Here is a 22,299-nt window from a genome sequence, read left to right as displayed (position 1 = left end):
TCCTACCAGGCTCCTCTGTCCCTGGGATTCTCCAGGCAAGAACACTGGAGTGGGTTGCCATTTCCTTCTCCAATGCATAAAAGTGAAAAGTGAAAGTGAAGTTGCTCAGTCGTGTCCAATTCTTAGCAACCTCATGGACTGCAGCCTACCAGGCTCCTCCATCCATGGGATTTTCCAGGCAAGAGTAGTGGAGTGGGGTCCCATTGCCTTCTCATATGTGAGATATATATGAAATATAATATAATTTATATCTATATGTATAATACTATAACTTTTTAAAGCTATCTATCAGTTCAGTTCAGTTGCTGAGCTGTGTCTGACTCTTTGTGACCGCATGAATCGCAGCACACCAGGCCTCCCTGTCCATCACCAACTCCCAGAGTTTACGCAAACTCATGTCCATCGAGTCAGTGATGCCATCCAGCCATCAAGCTATATATAGTATTTATTTTAAAGTATACAAATTCCAACATCTTAGTCTTTTGTGGGCTTATTAATATTTTTCTTTCTTTCTTTGCCTAGGGATCACATTCTGTATGTTTTATATATCTACTAATGTTTTTTTGTACTGGACATTGTGTTTAATATACTTTAGAGACTGAATTTTGAAGAATATTGTGTTTTATTTTAGCAGACAGTGAAATTACTGAAGGATCACTTAAAATCAATGGAAGATGTGTTTCATTTTTTATTTTATTTTTTTTCTATTTTGACCCTTTACATAGTTCTAAGTTATAATCCTTAGTCTAATTTGTGGTTCTTATGTCTAAGTTTTGAACTCTAAACAGAGTTTAAGATTTTGGCCAAAACCTATAATAATAGGATTTAAACTCCAAACTCTGTATCCTATACATCAGGAAGTTGTTGAAATCTTGCAGACCGTTTAGCCTTTCGACTGTGACTTTCTGCTAGGTTTCTTCTTGTTTTTCTCTTTGCAGTTTATAGTTTTAGGCAAGAATTTTGGGGACCAGTAAGTGTAAGTTTCTGATCTCCTCCTTCTCTGGCTCCCTCCATTCCAGGATTTCTGTACAATTACAGCTGCTCTCACAATTCTGAATTCTGATCTCTGGCTTCTCAGTCTTGTAAGACTGAGGTTTTTTGCTGAGCTGTAATTTCTCTTCAGTAAACCATATGGGGAAGCCCATTAAGAGAAAACTGGTCAAATAGGTCCTTTTCTTGGGCTTCTCTGTAGCTCAGCTGGTAGAGAATCCTCCCAGTTCGATGCCTAGGAAGGGAAGATCCCCTGGAGAAGGGATAGGCTGCCCACTCAAGTATATCTGGCCTGGAGGATTCCATGAACTATACTCCATGGGGTCACAAAGAGTTGGTCACGACTGAGTGACTTTCACTTTCTTTCTTTTATTTTAAGGGTCATATTGCCAATTTCTGCCTGACTTTGTTCTCTGGTATCTCTGAATAGTTTTGTATTAAAATATTTTTTCTAGAATTTAGAATTATTACTGACAGGAGAGTTAGTTTGATATAAGCTACCCTGTTATTCTCAGAAGCAGAACTCTACATTTTTATTTTTAATTCGAGGATAATTTCTTTAAAATGTTGTGTCGGTTTCTGCCATACATAAACATGAATCAGAGATAGGTATACATATGTCCGCTCCTTCTTGAACCTCCCTCCCATCTCCCACCCTGTCCCACCCCTCTAGGTTGTCACAGAGCTCCGGGCTAAGCTCCCTGCATTGTATAGCGACTTCCGGTTAGCTATCTATTTTACACATGGTAATATATACATTTCAGTGCTACTCTCTCAATTCGTCCCACCTTCCCCTTCCTCCGCTGTGTCCATAAGTCTAGAACTCTACGTCTTTATGTAGACTTTTTACTGATGTATAGAATTCATATAAAAATATGTGTAAATTGTGAATATACTCATGGATCAATTTTGAGTAAGAAACCACAACGTGTAACTAGCACCCACATCAAGAAATAAAACATCATTTACATCTTTCCAGGCTCTCTGCTGCTCTCTTCCAGTAATTATTCCCACTGTCAATAACATATGATAGAATACTTTCACTTATTTTTAATTTCATATAAATGGAATACTCACACATATGTGAATTTTGTAGAAATGAGATTGCACAATATGTTTATATATTGTATCACATATATAATATGTGACTTTTTCCCTTACCACTATGTTGTATGACTCATAAATACTGTTGCATATAATTGAAGTTGTTTATCATTTTCATTGCCATATACAATTTATTTCTATAAATATACACCAGTATATCTTATTTTTAGGTTGGTTATGAAAGCTATTTGTCTAAGTGAATTCTTATGCTTTGGTCAGAGGTAATAACTATACAAAGGAATTGCTTATCTTGGCTTTAAAGTGGGATTTAAACTATTTACAAATTTTGATATACTGTTGTTTATTAGCAACCTTCTAAGAAGGTTATAATGTGAAGGTATTTAGTTACAATCACTAGTTTGGGGGATTAAATTGTTTAATTAAAAAAGCCTACAGTTGATTAACAGTTTGCTTACAGATTTTGACTGTTCCTGAGAGTGCTTATTGCACATGCCTTTTGGTAATCACATGTGTTCATTTTTGCTATGGATATACCTAGTAATAGAGTAGGTAGGTAAGAGGCTATACATATATTCGGTTGCTGTAGATATTGTGTTACTGTTTCCCCAAGCTATCCAAATGTATACTTCTTACAGCAGTGAATGAGGGTTTGAGTTTCCCTATATGCTTACTTTATATTTGGTATTTTTAGTTCTTTTCATTCACTCATTCAGGTGGGTGTGTAGTATTACCTCACTGTGGCTTTAATTTACATTTCTCTAATAGCCTTTTCTTAAGTTAATTGACTATTTGGATATCCTCTTTTATGGAGAACCTAGTCAAATTTCTTGCCCATTTTTCTTTGTAATTATTTATATTTATATTATATTTATATTTCTTGATATTTTCATAAGATTTTTATGCTACTTTTGGAGATTCCAGAAGTTCTGTTTAATTCCTGGTTGAATGAAAAGTTTTAATCATGAATAGATTTGAATTATATTATTTTTGTTCTGTGTAAGTGGATATAAATATATGATATATAGTCTTATTCCACTAATTGGTAAATTGTATTGATTTAAAATGTTACAGTTATCTTGCATTCCTTTAATAAACCCAAGTATCTCATGGTGCATTATCATTTTATCTGTCTCTGGATTCAGTTTGTTAAAATGTGTAGAATTTTTGCATCTGTATTCCTGAGAGAGAGAAGGGAGAAAAGTTTTCTTTCTTTTTGTAACAACTTATTTGCTTTTGTTATCCATATTCTGCTGCTGGATTCATACAAAATATTAGGAAATTTTACTTCTCTTTTTATTTGATGTCTTTTATTATCCTTTTTTGTAATATCCTTGTCGAGCTTTTATTTCAGTGCTTCTCTGGCTTCATAAATTGTTCCTCATTTTCTGTTGCTTGAAAGAATGTGTATATTATAGGTATTTTTTTCCTGTACATGTTTAGAAGTATTCACCATTTATGTTACCAGGGTTGGCAATTTCTTTGTAGGTGCTGAATTACATTTTCAGTTTCTGTACTAGATTTAAAACTATTCAAAATTTTATGTGCTCTTATGTGTCAGGTTTGTTAGGTTGGATTCTTCTTGGAATTTGAATATTTCTCCAATTTTGAAAAAAATTTGCACTAAATTTGTTCATAGTAGCATCTTATTGTCTGTTTAATGTCTGTTGAATGTGTAGTCATGTCCTCTTTTCCCTTATATTGATAATTTGTTCCTTTTCCTTTTATTGTTCTTGGTCAGATTTGCTGATGAGCTATCAATTCTACTAGTCTTTCAAACAGTAAACTTTTTGTTTGTTTACTTTTTAGGCTGTATATTTCTTTTCTTTTCCATTATTTTTTTTTCCTATTTCTGTTTTCCTCAATAGGAAACTTTTCCTTTAAGTTTCATTTGTTTCTTGTCATCTCATCAGAAGCATACATAGATAATTTTTAATGTGGTGTGATAATATATTATTGTGTTTTCATTTACCTTTGGATTTTTTAGGAATATATTGTTACATTTTCAAGCTTTAGGGATTTTCTAGGATTTTGCAAAACTTTGAAATTGACCATAATAACCATCTTGTAGGAGTATTCACTTTGAATAATTGCAGTCTTTAAAATTAACTGTTTGCTTTATGGTATAGTATGTAATCAATTTTGGTAATTGTTCTTTAAAAGAATGTTTATCTTGTCATAGTTTGGTACCTGTTCAACATATGTTGTTTATTGGGTTTATTAACTTCATTTTTCAGATATTCTGGGGTTTTTTTCTTGATTTTTCATATGATTATTTCATCAGTTATTGAGAGAGGTATATTAAAATCTCCACCTGTGATTTGTCACTATTTGTTATATATATTTTCAGGATATGTTATTAGGTGCATACAAAACTAGAATTGTCATATTTTTTTCCTAATGGACTGCTGATTGTATCATTACATAATGCCTCTCTTAGGAATACTTTTTCCTTAAGACATGCTTTGTTTGATTGTTACTCTTGCTGCAGCTGCTTTTTTTTTTTTTTTTTTTTTTTTGGGTATGGAATATGTTTCTCAGTCCTTTTATTTTCAGCTCTCTGTGTACTTGTATTTAAGATTTATCTATTGAAAACAATTGTAAACTTTATTTTCTAAAATCCATTTGGAAAAGTTTATCTTTTATTGGGATAATTTATAAATTAACATGCAATTTCTTATAAATTTTGCTTAATATTGTATATATCATTTAATTTTGATTTGTTTTTTTTCTCCCTTCTTACTTTCTTTCAAGATCCACATTATTTTAATGACATCAACACATAGTCACCTGTTATGCTTATGGTGCTTGACATTGTGACTGATCCAAAGATACATAATACATAAGTAGCAAGCAAAACCATTATTTACAAACTTGTCTTTGAAATACACTTTTTAAAAAATTTTACTTAATCTGACTCTTAGGTTCCCATTTTTGTAGTCAAATAGCAGTCATTCCTTCTTCTTCAGTTCAGTTTAGTTTAGTTGCTCAGTCGTGTCCGACTCTTTGCGACCCCGTGAATCGCAGCACGCCAGGCCTCCCTGTCCATCACCAACTCCTGGAGTTCACTCAAACTCACATCCATCGAGTCCATGATGCCATCCAGCCATCTCATCGTCGGTCGTCCCCTTCTCCTCCTGCCCCCAGTCCCTCCCAGCATCAGAGTCTTTTCCAATGAGCCTAACCCTTCTTACCTACTCTCAACTCTCAACCGAGGTTCTAGAAAACCCTAAAAAAGGACAACATTCAGGGAAAAAACCCACTAATTTTTATTCTTTTGAGCTTCACTGGTATGTCCCAGTGTGCATTGGTTTCTGAAACCAGGTCTACACATAGAAATTGTTACTAATGCTGGTTGCTGTGGTGCTTAGCATCCAGCTTCTGAGGTACTTCATGTAGCTGCCATCCTGGAATCCTAAAATAAGACTGGACTCTGGAGAAGTCCTAGAGCCTGGGTTCCTATTATTTACAAGGCTCTTTAACCATTGTCTCCTTACAGATTCTACCAAATCTTGTCCTTTAGCAAGGTTTGCCTTCATGGCACCCCACTCCAGTACTCTTGCCTGGAAAATCCCATGAATGGAGGAACCTGGTAGGCTGCAGTCCATGGGGTCGCTAAGAGTCGGACACGACTGAGCGACTTCACTTTCAGTTTTCACTTACCTGCATTGGAGAAGGAAATGGCAACCCACTCCAGTGTTCTTGCCTGGAGAATCCCAGGGACGAGCGAGCCTGGTGGGCTGCCGTCTATGGGATCGCACAGAGTCGGACACAACTGAAGCAACTTAGCAGTAGCAGCAGCCGCCTTCTTTGTAGCCATCTACACTCCTCTTTCTTTTCTGTCTTTTAGCATAATCTCATAGTAAGCCTGTAGTTTCTCCATCTCTCATAGCTTTCCATCCCGAAAGATATATGTCCCTAATTCAAAGAAACACAAAAGTCTATAATAAAACATAATTTCTATAACTGTATGGGTCATGCAATAATTAATTTCTAACTTTGTATAATTTTTAAAATCACATATAAGAGAGAGGATTGTAAAATTAAAATTTAAGCTTTTGTGGAATGCTGTAGTAATTTAGAAATATGAGAGAATAGTGCAAGTGGTGATGAGTATTTTAGCTAGATCTGAAAAGAATAAGTAGAATTTTAATAAATGGAGGTGAGGGAAGTGAACTGTATGTTTGGGAAGGTAGAGACATAAGGGAATTTATTATGATGAGACTCACTGCAGAAAGCATTGTGTGCCAGGCTAAGGATTAGGAGATTCTAATTTTTAAATAGAACCTGATGGTAGAAGAATGAAAGGAATAGCATCTTAACACGACTTATTACTTCTCCTGATGTGCTACAACCAGGGAAAAATGTCCTTTGAGGGGAGGGAATTCTCTTCATTGTATCATATAAACAAATGTCTATCTTGCTTATAAATGTAGACGTGTATTTTGGAATTGGAGCAAGTTAAATATAGTAAATATTAGAGAAAGCATTAAATTGTAATGAAAAAATTAGGGGGAAATGGCTTTCCTCTATTTGTCTATTTATTATGAAAATATCTGCAATAAAAATGTGAGCTTTAATTAGTATCTTGCAATATTTTTACATATAATCCATTTTCCTAATTTGAAAACTTTTTTTATAAATTGTGATTCTTAAAATAATGAACATAAATTTTAATTTTAAAAAGACAGAGGAGCTATATCTTTGACAGAAAACACTCATATTCACTCCCTGAAATCATTTAAAATATTAGGTATTTTACGATATTTGTGAAGAAAGAGCTGGAGTTTGAAAACTTTAGTGTCTTCTGTTCTGTATTGATTATAGTAATTAATGCCCTTTATACAGTTCTAAGAAATAGTGTAATCCTTTGATTATTTGTCTGAAACTTGTAAAATGTTTCATTCTAAATACTGACAGTGAAAAAGTTTTGAATACTTCCAAACTCTGTCTATGAGGCTGTTATCACCCTGATACCAAAACCAGACAAAGACAACACAAAACAAGAAAACCACAGGCCAATGTCACTGATGAATGTGGATGCAAAAATCCTCAACAAAACTTTATCAAACAGAATTCAGCAGCATGTCAAAAAGTTCATACACCATGATCAAGTTGGGTTTATTCCAGGGTGCAAGGATTCTTCAATATATGCAAATCAATCAATGTGATACACCATATTAACAAATTGAAAGATAAAAACCATATTATGATCTCAATAGATGCAGAAAAAGCCTTTGACAAAATTCAGCACCCATTTTTGATTAAAACTCTTCAAAAAATGGGCATAGAAGGAACCTACCTCACCATAGTAAAGGCCCTATTTGATGTCTATAAGCAAACATTATTCTCAATGGTGAAAAACTAAAAGCATTCCAACTAAGATCAGTAACAAGACAAGGGTATCCACTTTAACAACTGTTATTCAGTGTAGTTCTGAAAGTCCTTGCTACAGCAATCAGAAAAGAAAAAGAAATAAAAGGAATCCAGATCAGGAAAGAAGTAAAGCTCTCACTGTTTGCAGATGACAAACAGTGATACTGTACACAGAAAACCATAAAGATAGTATCAGAAAATTACTAAAGCTAATCAGTAAATTTAGCAAAGTTGTAGGATACAAATTCAATACACAGAAATCACTTGCATTTCTATAAACTAAAAATGAATTAAGCCTTATACTTCTTGGTAGTTGGACTGATTATTCCATTGTTCCTTTCTTCCCAAGGGCATATTTAGTAGACCAATAGTAATAAAAAGAGAAAAATCACATAAGACCATCTCTGAGTGGTATATAATTGAAATAATGATATAAATAATTTAACAAACTATATGAGGGGTCCTCTTAACAACAGAGTACTTTACAGAAAATCCTCAAATACCTTTGAAATAAACAAGGGCATAGTAAACCTGGTGGCTCAGACTGTAAAGAATCTGCCTGCAAAGCAGGTGACCTGGGTTCAATCTCTGGGTCTGTAAGATCCCCTGGAGAAGGGAATGGCAACCCACTCCAGTATTCTTGCCTGGAGAGTTCCATGGACAGAGGAGCCTGGTGGGCTGCAGTCCACCAGGTCCCAAAGAGTTTGACAAGACGAGCAATTTTCACTTTCACTTTAGTAAACTTAGATCAGTTAAATCTGTCATTAACCCATAATGTCCAGATCATTCAATATACAGGAAGGATATGAAATTATACTTTCCTCATAATGTTCTTGAGAAAAAAGTTATTATATATTATCAATACACATACTTTCAGTTTTATCAAGGATGCATTGTTACATCTGGACACTGTTCCCGAGAACAAAGTTTTCTGATTCAAAGTTACCTTTGAAGAACACAGACATCAGAATGACATGAAGAAGGGAGAACATTCCAAAATTATATTTTTATTTATTACTAAACATTCCCAAAATATTTTTTACTAAATATATATCCATTATAAATACTAGGGTTTGGATATATTAATATGATTTTGCATATGGCAAATAAGTATGGTTATGAATATCATCATTCTAAATATTTAATAAACAGTATTTGATATGATACAAAAATATCTACAGAGAATTTTAAAACTAGTGAAAATGTTAATTGTATCAGCATGTAAAATACTTTTTTGATATAGATGTTTAGTTAGATTTACAATTATGTTCAATGTTTTAAGGAAATATTATATACCAATTCATATTACAATTTAAAATTTTATTTGTGGTTGTTATTCATTTGCTAAGTCTGTAACTCTGCAACTTATTCATTCTCTAACCCTGTGACCCCATGGACTGCAGAACGCTAGGCATACACTGTAGCAATTATATCTTTTATAAAGTAATGTGTTATTTTTATTTATTAACTTATGATTTTCCTGCAATTTTTTGCTGCATGTTTTGTGATTTCCTCTTTATATGACAATTTTGAAATATCAGCTATTTATTTGTGATATATTTTTGTACAGCTTTTAAAATATTGCTTTTTCTTCTGCTTTTTTTCTTGTTTAGAAAATTGTTGTAATTTTATCTCTTCTTATTTTCTTTGTCTTTCTTTTTTGGGTAAAAATTGCTGTTACTCTCAGAGTTGTCTTTTTCCTTTGTGGTATAATAAGAATTTTAAATATCTTGAAGAATCATAAGTCTTTTTACTTTGTTTACCATAGTAATGTCCTCTGGGATTATTTCTTCCAATTATATTTTAATTTCAGTATGGTCAACAATTCTTTTCCAGTAGTATGCTGGAGATAGAGCCAATTGTATATTCATCTCTTCCCTTCACATACAGTGACTTTGGTAGCTTGAAACTGGCTGTATGGGAGTTTTTACATTATGGAAATAGGCATGTGTTACAAATCAAGGCTTTTTTCCCACCAGAGAGATAGTTGTCAAACCTTTACCAGCACTGCTGCTGCTAAGTCGCTTCAGTCGTGTCCGACTCTGTGGGACCCCATAGACGGCAGCCCACCAGGCTCCCCATCCCTGGGATTTTCCAGGCAAGAGTACTGGAGTGGGGTGCCATTGCCTTCTCCGTTACCAGCACAGCACTGCCTTATATTGTATACTAAAATTAATTTCAGAATTAACAAAATTTGAAATATTAAGGGACTGGAAAACATAAATATTTAACCAAGCTGATATATGAAAGTAATAGAAGGAAACTGAGGGAAGATTATCATAAACTAGGATTTTTTAAAAAGCTGACACAAACTTTAATTCATTTGGGAAACACTATTAATCTATCTGGTTTCAAACTTACTTTACAACATTTATGATGAATATAGTCTTTCTTTTATGAAAATGTTGTAAGGTAAGTTTGAAACTAGATAGATTAATAGTGTTTCTCAAATGAATTAGGGTTTGTGTTGATTTTTTAAAAAATCCTAGTTTAATCTAGTTGATTCAGTTTTTTGTTAATTTATGAAAAATTTTGTATTTATGTTTTATGAAATTCCTTTATAGTGTCCCAAATAAAGGGTTTTTTTCTCCCTTAAAATACTTTATATAATTCCAGCAATGTATAGATTACCAATGGGACAGATTAATCACGTATAGTAATGGATAGTGTACTACTTCTCTATCTGTTAAGTAAAGTTTAGAATTGTCATTCACATTTAAAAATTTTAATTAAACATTGAAATTCCATAACAACTAGAAAACCTATTATTTTGTCCTCCTGTGATTTATTGTCTTTTGGCTAACAACGGAGATGTGTTAGGATAAATATTTACTTTTTTCCAGGTAATATGGCATTTTTTTCACTACTTAGTATTTTTTTGGCATGATAGTTCATAGATTCCTTTAAATTTCTGATGTATACTCAGATGATAATTTACTCTTCTTTTAAATATAAAAACAATTCGTTAATATTGTGCTACCTTTTGAAACTTGGTAAATATTTAGAAATAGATGAATCTAACTAATTTGTATTTTGCTAACTTAACTGTGAGAAGGCAATGGCAACCTACTCCAGTACTCTTGCCTGGAAAATCCCATGGACGGAGGAGCCTGGTAGGCTGCAGTCCATGGGGTCGCTAATAGTCTTTTACGACTGAGCGACTTCACTTTCACTTTTCACTTTCATGCATTGGAGATGGAAATGGCAACCCACTCCAGTGTTCTTGCCTGGAGAATCCCAGGGATGGGGGGGAATCCCAGGGACGGGGGAGTCTGGTGGGCTGCCGTCTATGGGGTCACACAGAGGCGGACACAACTGAAGCGACTTAGCAGCAGCAGCAGCAGCAACTTAACTGTGATGATTTCTATGAATTATATTTTTTATTGAATGCGAATGTCAAAATAGCTTGTTCTTTATGAATTTTCAGTTTTCTTTGTACAAAAAGAAATCAGTTTTAAGATATACTTTTTCCAAAATCAGAAATTCCAAAATTAATAATGTTTCTCTATTATCTCTTCAATTTATTAGTTCTTGTGTGCCAAATTTCTGTGTGCAACAGTTATGTCTTACATTTAGTTATGTCATGCAGTTAATGTATGTTATATGGCCATATGATATAAAATAGAATTGATAATCATTAGTATGCAGGGCAGGCCTATATTAATTTTTTATTTTATGTACCTTCTCTAATTTGTGCTTCTCTCTTAGCCTCTAACTGTTTCATGTATTCAAAGTTCCTAGTAAAATTTATAATTCCTTCATTATTTTATTCTGACTAGTATGGCCTTTTAAATTTTTAAATGAAAATGTTGAATGACCTTCTGTAGTGTGAAGCAGAAATTAGATTTTAATATCCCTTTTGCATGTAAAGAGTTTTAAATCCATTTTGACATTTTAATTTTTTTTCCAGATAAAGCCTTATGTTCATATAATTCAGGTAAATTTTAGCATGCACAGTGTTTAATGCATGAATTCATATGCACAGTTTAATTGGTTTGTTGTTTTGTGCTTTGTCTGGCTATTGTGCATATGTAAAATGACTAAACAAAATGTCACTAGCTTTCTTTTTCTACCTATAGAGCTTTTCCAGTATCTCCCATGCTGACATCTTTATTATTTTGGTATTGAAAACCTTTTGTTGAAGTATAGTGATTTGTGATTTTAGTGTGTCTGCTCTTGTCTCATTTAGTATGGTATTATTTCATCAATGAAGTATGTTTTAGTGTATTATTGTGTTATCATGTGCACTATTTCAGAACTTTTGAATATATATGGATGCAATTTGCTATATTTTTGACTTATGAAGGAATAGTGTTAAATGTTCTAAATATGTTAGATTAAAATATAATTAAAACTGCAGTGTTTGCTGTAGTTTCCATCATTTTGGCCATTTTTCGTATCTTTTAAGGAAAACTAAATAGATTCAGGTTTTTATGACTTTTAAATTCATATATGTGCAGAGAGTATGCCAAGCTATTAAACTGATGGTAAGTTTTTTAACTGCTTTCTGAGCTTTTTCTCGGTTTTTAACAATTTTAATAAGGTAACATTTTAAATTTAGTCTAATGAACTTGTGTATTTAAAAAATTAATTTCTTAAGTAAGATCAGGAAAAAAGGTATTTAAAACCACAGGAATAGTGGACTGAGTTTTCAGTCCCTAAATGAAAACGAAGTAGATGAAGAAGGACTTACTGTTTACAACCAGAATTGAGTAAAAGGGGCTGGACTTTCCTTCCCACCTTAAAACAACAGCAAAAATGAACAAGTACAAGAAACAACTGTTTGAATAACACTGGGCATCAGGCTACCGCTAAGAGAACCCTAAGAACTACTGAGAGAACTAAGATGAGTTGAACCCTGTAACTGCCCTTGCCTAATTCTGTTGAAGAGAATTTCCTGCACGCAGCATAGTGGGAGGAGCCCAGATGGAACCTACAGATTCCCTGAGTTAGGGCGATGGAGCTGAATGCAGGGAGACAGACTACTGGACAGGAGAGAACTATGCAGAGAGGGGACGCAAGCACCACTAAAGATCCCTCTCAAGTGTTCAGACGAGGCTGATGAATGAGTGAATGGAGGAATCGCCCCGATGCTGGGCAAAGAACCACCCAAAAGGATTAGAGGCAACAATACCTGAGAATAGGGTCTTTTTTTTTTTTTTATCCAGTGAGTCTGGAAACATCAAGTTTCACAGGACATTGTATTGAGTATGCAGAAATGTCTGACCTCAGTAGTGAAGAATAGTTAGCCATAGAACACAGTATAACGTTAAAAAAATTTTTAAAGCACGAACTGAAAGGAACGAAGTGTTTATATGAAAACTCCATGTAGAAGAAAGCTTAAGAATATTTAAAGGAATATAAAAGCATCCAACATACAATATAAAATTCACAATGGCTGGCATCCAATTAAAAATTACCAGGCATGTAGAAAAGGAAAAAAAATCATTAAAAGGACATAAATGAACCAAAATTAAGTAAGAGCTGTAACAATTCAGTTCAGTCGCTCAGTTGTGTCCAACTCTTTGCAACCCCATGAACTGCAGCATGCCAAGCTTCCCTGTCCATCACCAACTCCTGGAGCTTGCTCAGACTCATATGCATTGAATCAGTGATGCCATCTGACCATCTTATCCTCTGTCATACCCTTTTCCTTCTGCCTTCAGTCTTTCCCAGTATCAGGGTCTTTTCAAATGAGTCAGTTCTTCACATCAGGTGGCCAAAGTATTGGAGTTTCAGCTTCAGCATTAGTCCTTCCAATGACTGTTCAGGACTGATTTGCTTTAGGATGGACTTGTTGGATCTCCTTGCAGTCCAGGGGACTCTCAAGAGTCTTCCCCAGCACCACAGTTCAAAAGCATCAATTCTTCGGCACTCAGCTTTCATTATGGTCCAACTCACATTCTGTATGTGATTACTGGAACACCATAGCTTTGACAATATGGACCTTTGAAGCTATCTAATACACAGGTAATTTAAGTCCCTAAGCCCCTGCAGGAGAGGAGAGGCGGAAGCACAAAGATATTTGAAGAAATAATGGCTGATCAATTGCCCAATTTGATGGAAACCGATAAACCTACATATACAGGAATGTCACTGAACTCCAAGCACAAGAAGCATAAATAATATACCAAGGCACCTTAAAATTATGTTCTTTAAAACTAATCACAAATAGAAAATCTTGTAGCATTGAGAGGAAATAAACTCAACACATAACTGAGAAATAAAGGTAAAGATGACTGCAGATTTTGCATAGGAAACAATGTGAATACTCAAAGAAAAAATATCAATCTAGAATTCATGCCCATTCATATTTCCTACAAAAATGAAAGCAAAATAAAATCTTTTCAAACACACAACTGCTGAAAGAGCTCATCACCAGAAGACTTGCCCTTCAGTTCAGTTCAGTTCAGTTCAGTTGCTCAGTCGTGTCTGACTCTTTGCGACCCCATGAATTGCAGCACGCCAGGCCTCTCTGTCCATCACCAACTCCTGGAGTTCACTCAGACTCACGTCCATCAAGTCCGTGATGCCATCCAGCCATCTCATCCTCTGTCGTCCCCTTCTCCTCCTGCCCCCAATCCCTCCCAGCATCAGGGCCTTTTCTAATGAGTCAACTTTTCGCATGAGGTGGCCAAAGTACTGGAGTTTCAGCTTTAGCATCATTCCTTCCAAAGAAATCCCAGGGCTGATCTCTTTCAGAATGGACTGGTTGGATCTCCTTGCAGTCCAAGGGACTCTCAAGAGTCTTCTCCAACACCACAGTTCAAAAGCATCAATTCTTCGGCGCTCAGCCTTCTTCACAGTCCAACTCTCACATCCATACATGACTACTGGAAAAACCATAGCCTTGACTAGATGGACCTTAGTCATCAAAGTAATGTCTCTGCTTTTGAATATGCTATCTAGGTTGGTCATAACTTTTCTTCCAAGGAGTAAGCATCTTTTAATTTCATGGCTATAGTCACCATCTGCAGTGATTTTGGAGCCCCCAAAATAAAGTCTGACACTATTTCCACTGTTTCCCCATCTATTTCCCATGAAGTGATGGGACCAGATGCCATAATCTTCGTTTTCTGAATGTTGAGCTTTAAGCCAACTTTTTCACTCTCCTCTTCCACTTTCATCAAGAGGCTTTTGAGTTCCTCTTCACTTTCTACCATAAGGGTGGTGTCATCTGCATATCTGAGGTTATTGATATTTCTCCCGGCAATCTTGATTCCAGCTTGTGTTTCTTCCAGTCTAACATTTCTCATGATGTACTCTGCATATAAGTTAAATAAGCAGGGTGACAATATACAGCCTTGACGCACTCCTTTTCCTATTTGGAACCAGTCTGTTGTTCCATGTCGAGTTCTAACTGTTGCTTCCTGACCTGCATACAGATTTCTCAAGAGCCAGGTCAGGTGGTCTGGTATTCCCATCTCTCTCAGAATTTTCCACAGTTTCTTGTGATCCACACAGTGAAAGGCCTTGGCATAGTCAATAAAGCAGAAATAGATTTTTTTTCTGGAACTCTCTTGCTTTTTCTATGATCCAGCGGATGTTAGCAATTTGATCTCTGGTTCCTCTGCCTTTTCTAAAACCAGCTTGAACATCAGGAAATTCACGGTTCACATAACTTGCCCTTAACAAATGTTAAAGAAAGTCCTTTAATCCTTCTGCAATCAAAAGGAAGAAGAATGATACCAGACAGAGATATAGAATATGAATGTATATAAAAGAAAGAGGACTATCAGAAAAGGTAACTTCATGGATAAATATATAAGATTTTTTTCTTGTTTAAATATGTTTAATTGACTATTTAAACAAATAGCAATACAGTACAAGGTTTGCAGTACATGTGAAATACATGACAATAGCAGCAGAAAGGTAAAGAGAGGAGAAATAGAAGTGTATGACTATAGTGTTTTTATGGATTACTGAGTGTATTATTGAATGTAGATTGTAATAAGTTAAATATGTGTACTGTAAGCCCTCCAATCACAAAATAAAGTGTTAGTGCTAATAAGCCAGGAGAAAAGAGAAAATGAAGCCAGAAAAGTAACTTTTCATTGAAAGGAATACAGAAAAAGAGGGAAAATGGAACAAAGGGACAACTAGAAAATAAATAGTAAGTTGATAATATAAGCCAATAAAGTCAATGATCACATTAAGTATAAATAGTAAAAATACCCCAATAAAAAGACAGAGATTGGATTTTTTTTTAAGACCCAGCCATATGCTGCCTACAAGAAACCCATTATAAATATAAAACAGAAGGAGTTTTAATGAAAAGAATAGGAAAGATATAATATGCTAATATAAATTAAAAGAAATATGAATTACCTATGTTATATTAGATAAATTAGATTTTAGAGCAAATATATTACCAGGGACAGTGTTTATTTTATAATAATGAAAGGGTGGGGTGGGAGGTGGGAGGGGGGTTCAGGATTGGGGACTCATGTACACCCGTGGCTGATTCATGTCAATGTATGGCAAAACCAATACAGTATTGTAAAGCAAAATGAAGTAAAAATAAAAATTAGAAAAACAATTCAGAAACTAAAAAAAAAAAAAAAAAGGGTAAATTGATCAAGAGATAATACCAATTCTCAACATTTAAACATGTAATAATAAAGCTTCAAGTTACTTAGAGAAAATTTATAGAGATTGTTAGACTAGATTAATTTTTTAAAAATAAAAAAGAAATTAACTATGATTTTTGAATAGCTGAACAAAATTGACCAAGGAAAATGACACAGATTACTGAAATGCTTTGGAAATCCCTACTAATTTAACCGAATTTAAAGGGAATACTCTGGAGAATCACATAGGAATATAATGAACACTTTTATGCTATGAAATTAAACAACCTAGATGAAATGGGAAAATGTCTAGATTCATAAATTACAGAAACAGATTTTAAAAATCTGAATAAATGTATAACATATAAAGAAGTTGAATCAGTAATGAAGATTTCCCCACAAATAAAGCCTAGGCTTGGTGGCTTTACCAGTGATGAACATGATGAATTTTATGGTACTTGTAAAAATAAATACCAATACGTCTCAAATTCTTTGAGAAAAATAGAAAAGGAATTATTTTCCAATTAATTCCATTAGGTCAATATTATCCTGATACCAAAGTCAGACAAACATATCACAGGAAATCTAGAAGTCAAGATCCGTGAACATAAGAAGAAATCCTCAACAAAATTAGTAAATCAAATCCAGCAATATGTTATACACTGTAACTGAGAAGGATTTATCCTAGTAATATAAAGTTGGTTTACTAACTAAAACTCAATTCACTATATTAATGAAAAAAGGACAAAAACCATATAATCCTATGAAAAGATATATATGAAAAAATCCAACACCCACTCATGAAAGAAGTGATCAGTGAAGTTGGAATAGGGGAGAACTTCCTCACTTTGATATAGAGAACCTACAAAAACCTACAGCTGACACCATTATTGATTGTAAAAGACTGAATGCTTCCCCCCTAACTAGGAACAAAGCAAGGATGTCTCCTCTTAGCATTTCTATTCAGCAATGGATTGGAGACTCTAGTTAAAGTAGTGATGCAAGAAAACTAAATAAAAGGCATTCAGAATGGAATGGAAGAAGTGAAATGTTTTTATTCACAAATGACATGATGCTGTATATAAAAAATTGTAAAGAATCCATAGAAAGCTACTGAGGCTAATAAACAATGTCAGCAAGGTTCCTAGATAATTGGACAATATCTTAATTGTATCTTTTATACTAGCCACTAACATTTTGAAAAGGAAATTTAGCATATTTTTATTCATTTTAAAGTAAATAAATTAAAATACTTGTGAATATATTTCAAAAATAAGTGCAAACTTGCATACTAAAGAAGTCACAGAAATTGTTGAAAAATTAATGGATAATTTACATAAATTGAGAGATATTTCACATTCATGGATTGTAAGACTCAATATTATTAAGATAGCAGTTCTTCCTGAGTTTGAGTTTTAGATTCAATGTAATCCATATCAAAATGTAAGCAGGATATTTTTTGCTGAAATTAGCGAGTTGATCTTAAAATTTATATAGACATGCAAAAGATTCTGAACAGCCAAAACAAAAATAAATTTGGAAATCTTGTATTTCCTGATTTCAAAACATATAAAGCTGCAGTAATCATAATAGTGTGGTGCTGGCCAAATGATAAACTACAAATAAATGTGATCTAATTTAGAATTTAAAAATAAGCCCTTATATTTATGGTCAGCTGATTTTCAACAGACTGCAAAGGAAGCCCAGTGAGAAAAGTATTATCTTTATAACTAATAGTGCAGGAACAATCAAATATCCTTATGTTAAAAGATTATTTTAGAACCTATCTCACACCATCCACAAAAATCAACTTAAAAATGTATCAAAGACCTGACTATAAGCTAAGACTATAAAACTCTTAATAAAAAACATAGGAGAGATCTATATTACCTTAGGCTAGGCAGAAGTGTCTTTAATACAATACCAAAAACAAAATCAATAGAAGAATGAGGAAATAAATTTGACTTCATAAAATTTTAAAATGTTTTGTTTCAAGACACCATTAAGAAGGTAAAAAAGATGAGCCACTCCAAAGTATTTTGGAGAAAACACTTGCAAATCATATATCTGACAAAGGACTTGCACCCATAATATATAAACAAAAGTTAAAATTCAATAACAAGACAAATAATGCAATCAAAAAGTGGGCAAAAAAATTGTATTGTGTTTTCATGGAAGAAGATGTACAGATGACAAATAAACACATGAACAGATGCCCCAAATCATTATTTGCTAATGAAATATAAATTTTAACCACATGAAATTATCAATTCATACCCAGTGCTGCTGCTGCTAAGTCGCTTCAGTCGTGTCCGACTCTGTGCGACTCCACAGATGGCAGCCCACCAGGCTCCACTGTCCCTGGGATTCTCCAGACAAGAACACTGGAGTGGGTTGCCATTGCCTTCTCCAGCTAGAATCAATAAAATACAAAAGAAGAATAATAACAAATTTTGGCAAGGATATTGAGAAGTTGAAACCCTAATATATTTACCGCTAGAAATATGAAATGGTATAGTTCTTTGGAAAAGAGTTTGATGATTTATTAAAAAAATAAATTTACCATATAACGTAGCAACTCACTGACAGGCAGATGACATGAAAATGAATATCCACTCAAAGACTTGTACATGAGTGTATAGCATTATTGATAATGGACAGAAGTAGTATTCATACAGCAGATTACTATAAATAACAGGGGAAAAAGTACTAATACATACAACAATGTGGTTGAATTTTAAAAAATGCTAAATCAAGTGTCAGGTACAAAAGGTCAAGTGATTTTAAAAATGAACCTCTATCCACATTTCACACCATTATAAGGTTTACTCAGAATAGATCAACATAAACCTTAGAATTATGAAACTCTGAGGTGGTGCAGTGGTAAAGAATCTGCTTGCCAATGCAGGATCCCTGGGTCACAAAGATCCCCTGGAGAAGAAAATGGCGACCCACTCCAGTATTCTTGCCTGGAAAATTCCATGGACAGAGGAGCCTGGTGAGCTACAGTTTATAGGGTCAAAAAGAGTCAGACACGACTGAGCATACACACACACACACACACACACACACACACACACACCTTAAAAGTATAAAACTCCTAGGAAAAACCTTTGTCACCTTTGGTTAGTCAGAGATATCTTAGTACCCCCAAAATTGCGTTCCATTACTTAAGAAACTAATGAATTGTATTTCCTCAAAGTAAATAAAGTTTTTGTCTTTTTTCTTTAAAGGACATTGTTAAGATAATTAAGTATTTGCAAATCATATAATTGAAGAATCTGAGTAGAATCATTTGCCAGAGACCACAAAGTGGAGCTAGCCAAAAGCAGAGAAGCTCACCCAGGAGGGGTCCCGAAGTTTACAGTTGGTCATAGGTCAGCGTGGAAAGAAAGCATGCATGAAAACCAGGTTAATCAAAGAAAACTAGAACCTATGAGGACAAATTAGAACCAGTGTGTCTCTAACGATGACCTTGTGGGTGACTGACTGAGGAAGCCGTGTCTTTTGTGTGCTACTGCGCTTGACACAGGCCTTCCGGAAGCGGCAGAAGCCGAAGGAGCCGAAGAAGCTGTAGGAGCCAAAGGAGCTGACTTGGCTGCTGCTGCTGTTGCTGAGTCGCGTCAGTCATGTCTGACTCTGTGCGACCCCAGAGACGGCAGCCCTCCAGGCTCCCCGGTCCCTGGATTCTCCAGGCAAGAACACTGGAGTGGGTTGACATTTCCTTCTCCAATGCAGGAAAGTGAAAAGTGAAAGTGAAGTCGCTCAGTCGTGTCCAACCTTCATGACCCCATGGACTGCAGCCCACCAGGCTCCTCCGTCCATGGGATTTTCCAGGCGAGAGTACTGGAGTGGGGTGCCATCACCTTCTCCGACTTGGTTATGTCACACCTATTATAAAAACCAGAAAAAATGGAAATGAGAAGTTAAAAAACCAAAGTTATAGTAACAACCTCCCAGAAATTTAAACTACACAGTTAACCAACTTGAATGCTTTTCATCTACAGATTAAACATGTACAATTTTGCTACTTATTTTAATTAATATACTCATAGGGTATAAATTCAAAAGTGTGTATAGTAAAAAAAAAAAAATCTATTGCCCTTATTTTTTCAAACATCTAGTTCTCTTTTCCTGAATGAACCATTGTTACCAGTATCTATATTTTTGCAGAGATGTTCTATGCATACACAAACAAATACATATATAGATAATTATTTTTTCTAACATATTCTGTGCACTCTGCTTTTTTATTTTTAATCTTTATTCTTTTAGTATTACTATTGAAATCCTAACATGTGCCCTTAACAAAGTAATACTAACATTGCTACCTTTTTTCCTAACCAAATCAAAACTTTAAAAATCAGTCTGATTCACAACCACACTCCTACCATTTAAAACATTACTGCCAGGATTTTACCTCTGCTTCTAAATTAGTAATTATTATAATTACTGACATTTTGTTAATTCAGAGTTTATTTCTATTTATCTGAATTTTTAAAACTCTCTCTGCTCTCCTTTTTTCCATCCCTTTCTTCTGGGATTAATTTCCCTACTTTTAGGTACACATGTTTTAAGAAGTTCTTTCAATGAAGAACTGGAAGTAGGCTTTGATTCTCTGCATATATGTTTGTTTATTCATTCCTGGTGGAAAGATTTGCTTTATATAAAATTCAAGAATGATTTTTGTTTTCTCTTAGCCCCCTGAGAATGTTAGTCTAACAACTTCTGGTTTCCAACTTTGCAAAAAAATCTCTCCATTTATTTAAATTTTCTTTAATTTTCAACAGTTGTTATGAGTTGAATTGTGTTCCCCAAATATGTTCTTAAAGTCCTAATGAGTACCTTCAGCTGTGACTTTATGGGGAAATAAAGTCTTTACAGAGGTAATCAAGTTTTCCTGAGGCCACAAGGGCAAACCCTAATCAAATATGGCTGGTGACCCTATAAAAAGGGGAAATTTGGACATGGAGACAGACAGGGACAGAGGAAGACAATCTGAAGACATTCAGGGAGAAAACGACTGTGTGACTGGAGTGATGGACCTGCAAGTGGAAGAATGCCAAAGCTTGTGTTCAAGCACTAGAAGCCAGAAGACACAGGAAGTATTCCTCCCTAGGAAGAGAATGAGCACATCAGAATGAGCATGCCACTGCCGACACCCTGATTTTGGACGTCTACCCTCCAGAACTGTGAGACAATAGATTTCTGTTATATTGAACTTCACAGTGTTTGGTACTGTGTTACAGCAGCAATATGAAACTAGTACAGTGGTGTGTTGTGGTTTGGGCCATACATGTTTCATACATTTCATGTTAAATGTATTCCTAAATATTTCATATGTTTGGAAATTTTTGTAAATGATAGTGGTTTTGAAAACAAGTTTCTAATTTTTCATTGTTCATTTTTGTATATTGACTATGTATCCTAGAGTGTTGCTAAATTCATTGATTAATCAATCTTAATAACAGGCTTTCCTGGTGGCTCAGAGGTTAAAGCGTCTGCCTGCAATGCGGGAGACCTGGGTTCAGTCCCTGGGTTGGGAAGATCCCCTGGAGAAGGAAATGGCAACCCACTCCAGCATACTTGCCTGGAGAATCCCATGGACAGAGGAGCCTGGCGGGTTACAGTCTATGGGGTCGCAAAGAAGTGGACATGACTGAGCGACTTCACTTCACTTTCACTTCAGATTTTTAATTTACATGATCATGTTACATCTTGCTTTCTAGTCTGTATGCCTTTCATTTATTTCCCTTGTATTTTACCAATACAATATTGAATCAAAGGGGGTTGTAGTGGACATCACTGGCTTGTTCTTTCTTTTAGGGGGAATGCATTCTGTATTTAATAATTACGGGTTATGTTAGGTGCAGGTTTTTTGTAAACACCTCTTATCAGTTTGAAGAAGTTTCCTTCTTACTGGTTTCCTGAGACATTTTGTCATAATGGAGGTTAAACTTTTTCAAATGATTATTTATGTCTATCAAAATAATTAAAAACTTGCATATATAAATGAAACAGCTTCAGTAACCATTAATTAGAGCTAGAGAGAAAAATCAACAAATTTACAACCATTAAAAGAAAGTGCAATATAATTCTGTCTCAACCGTTTATTGGTCAAGCAAACAAAAATTTAGGGACAATACAAAATAAACCACGGAATTAACAAATTTATCTCATGGTTAAAGAACTCTGAACCTAACATTTAATGAATTCATATTCCTCTCTTATATACAAGCAACATTTTAAAGAATTATTAATATACTATTCAATAATTCATTTTGGACAGATTTCAAAGAAT

The 22,299-nt window shown here is 34.4% G+C and overlaps 1 protein-coding gene across 49 annotated transcripts in view; it reads left to right on the top strand.

Moving 5' to 3' along the window:
• Positions 1–22,299, top strand: part of RIMS2 (regulating synaptic membrane exocytosis 2) — a 601,609-nt gene that overhangs the window by 332,585 nt on the left and 246,725 nt on the right. For 19 of the 49 annotated variants that reach the window (XM_060393832.1, XM_060393859.1, XM_060393828.1 and 16 more), the window contains one exon: positions 11,339–11,365. The exons of the other annotated variants lie outside the window; for them this stretch is intronic. In XM_060393832.1, the coding sequence (XP_060249815.1) occupies positions 11,339–11,365 (27 nt within the window). The remainder of the gene's footprint in view (positions 1–11,338; positions 11,366–22,299) is intronic. 49 annotated transcript variants of the gene reach the window in all.

The sequence above is a fragment of the Ovis aries genome, chromosome 9 (genome assembly GCF_016772045.2).
Source record: "Ovis aries strain OAR_USU_Benz2616 breed Rambouillet chromosome 9, ARS-UI_Ramb_v3.0, whole genome shotgun sequence".
In the NCBI taxonomy this organism is placed as follows: Eukaryota; Metazoa; Chordata; class Mammalia; order Artiodactyla; family Bovidae; genus Ovis; species Ovis aries.
This window is presented reverse-complemented; position numbering and strand designations above follow the sequence as displayed.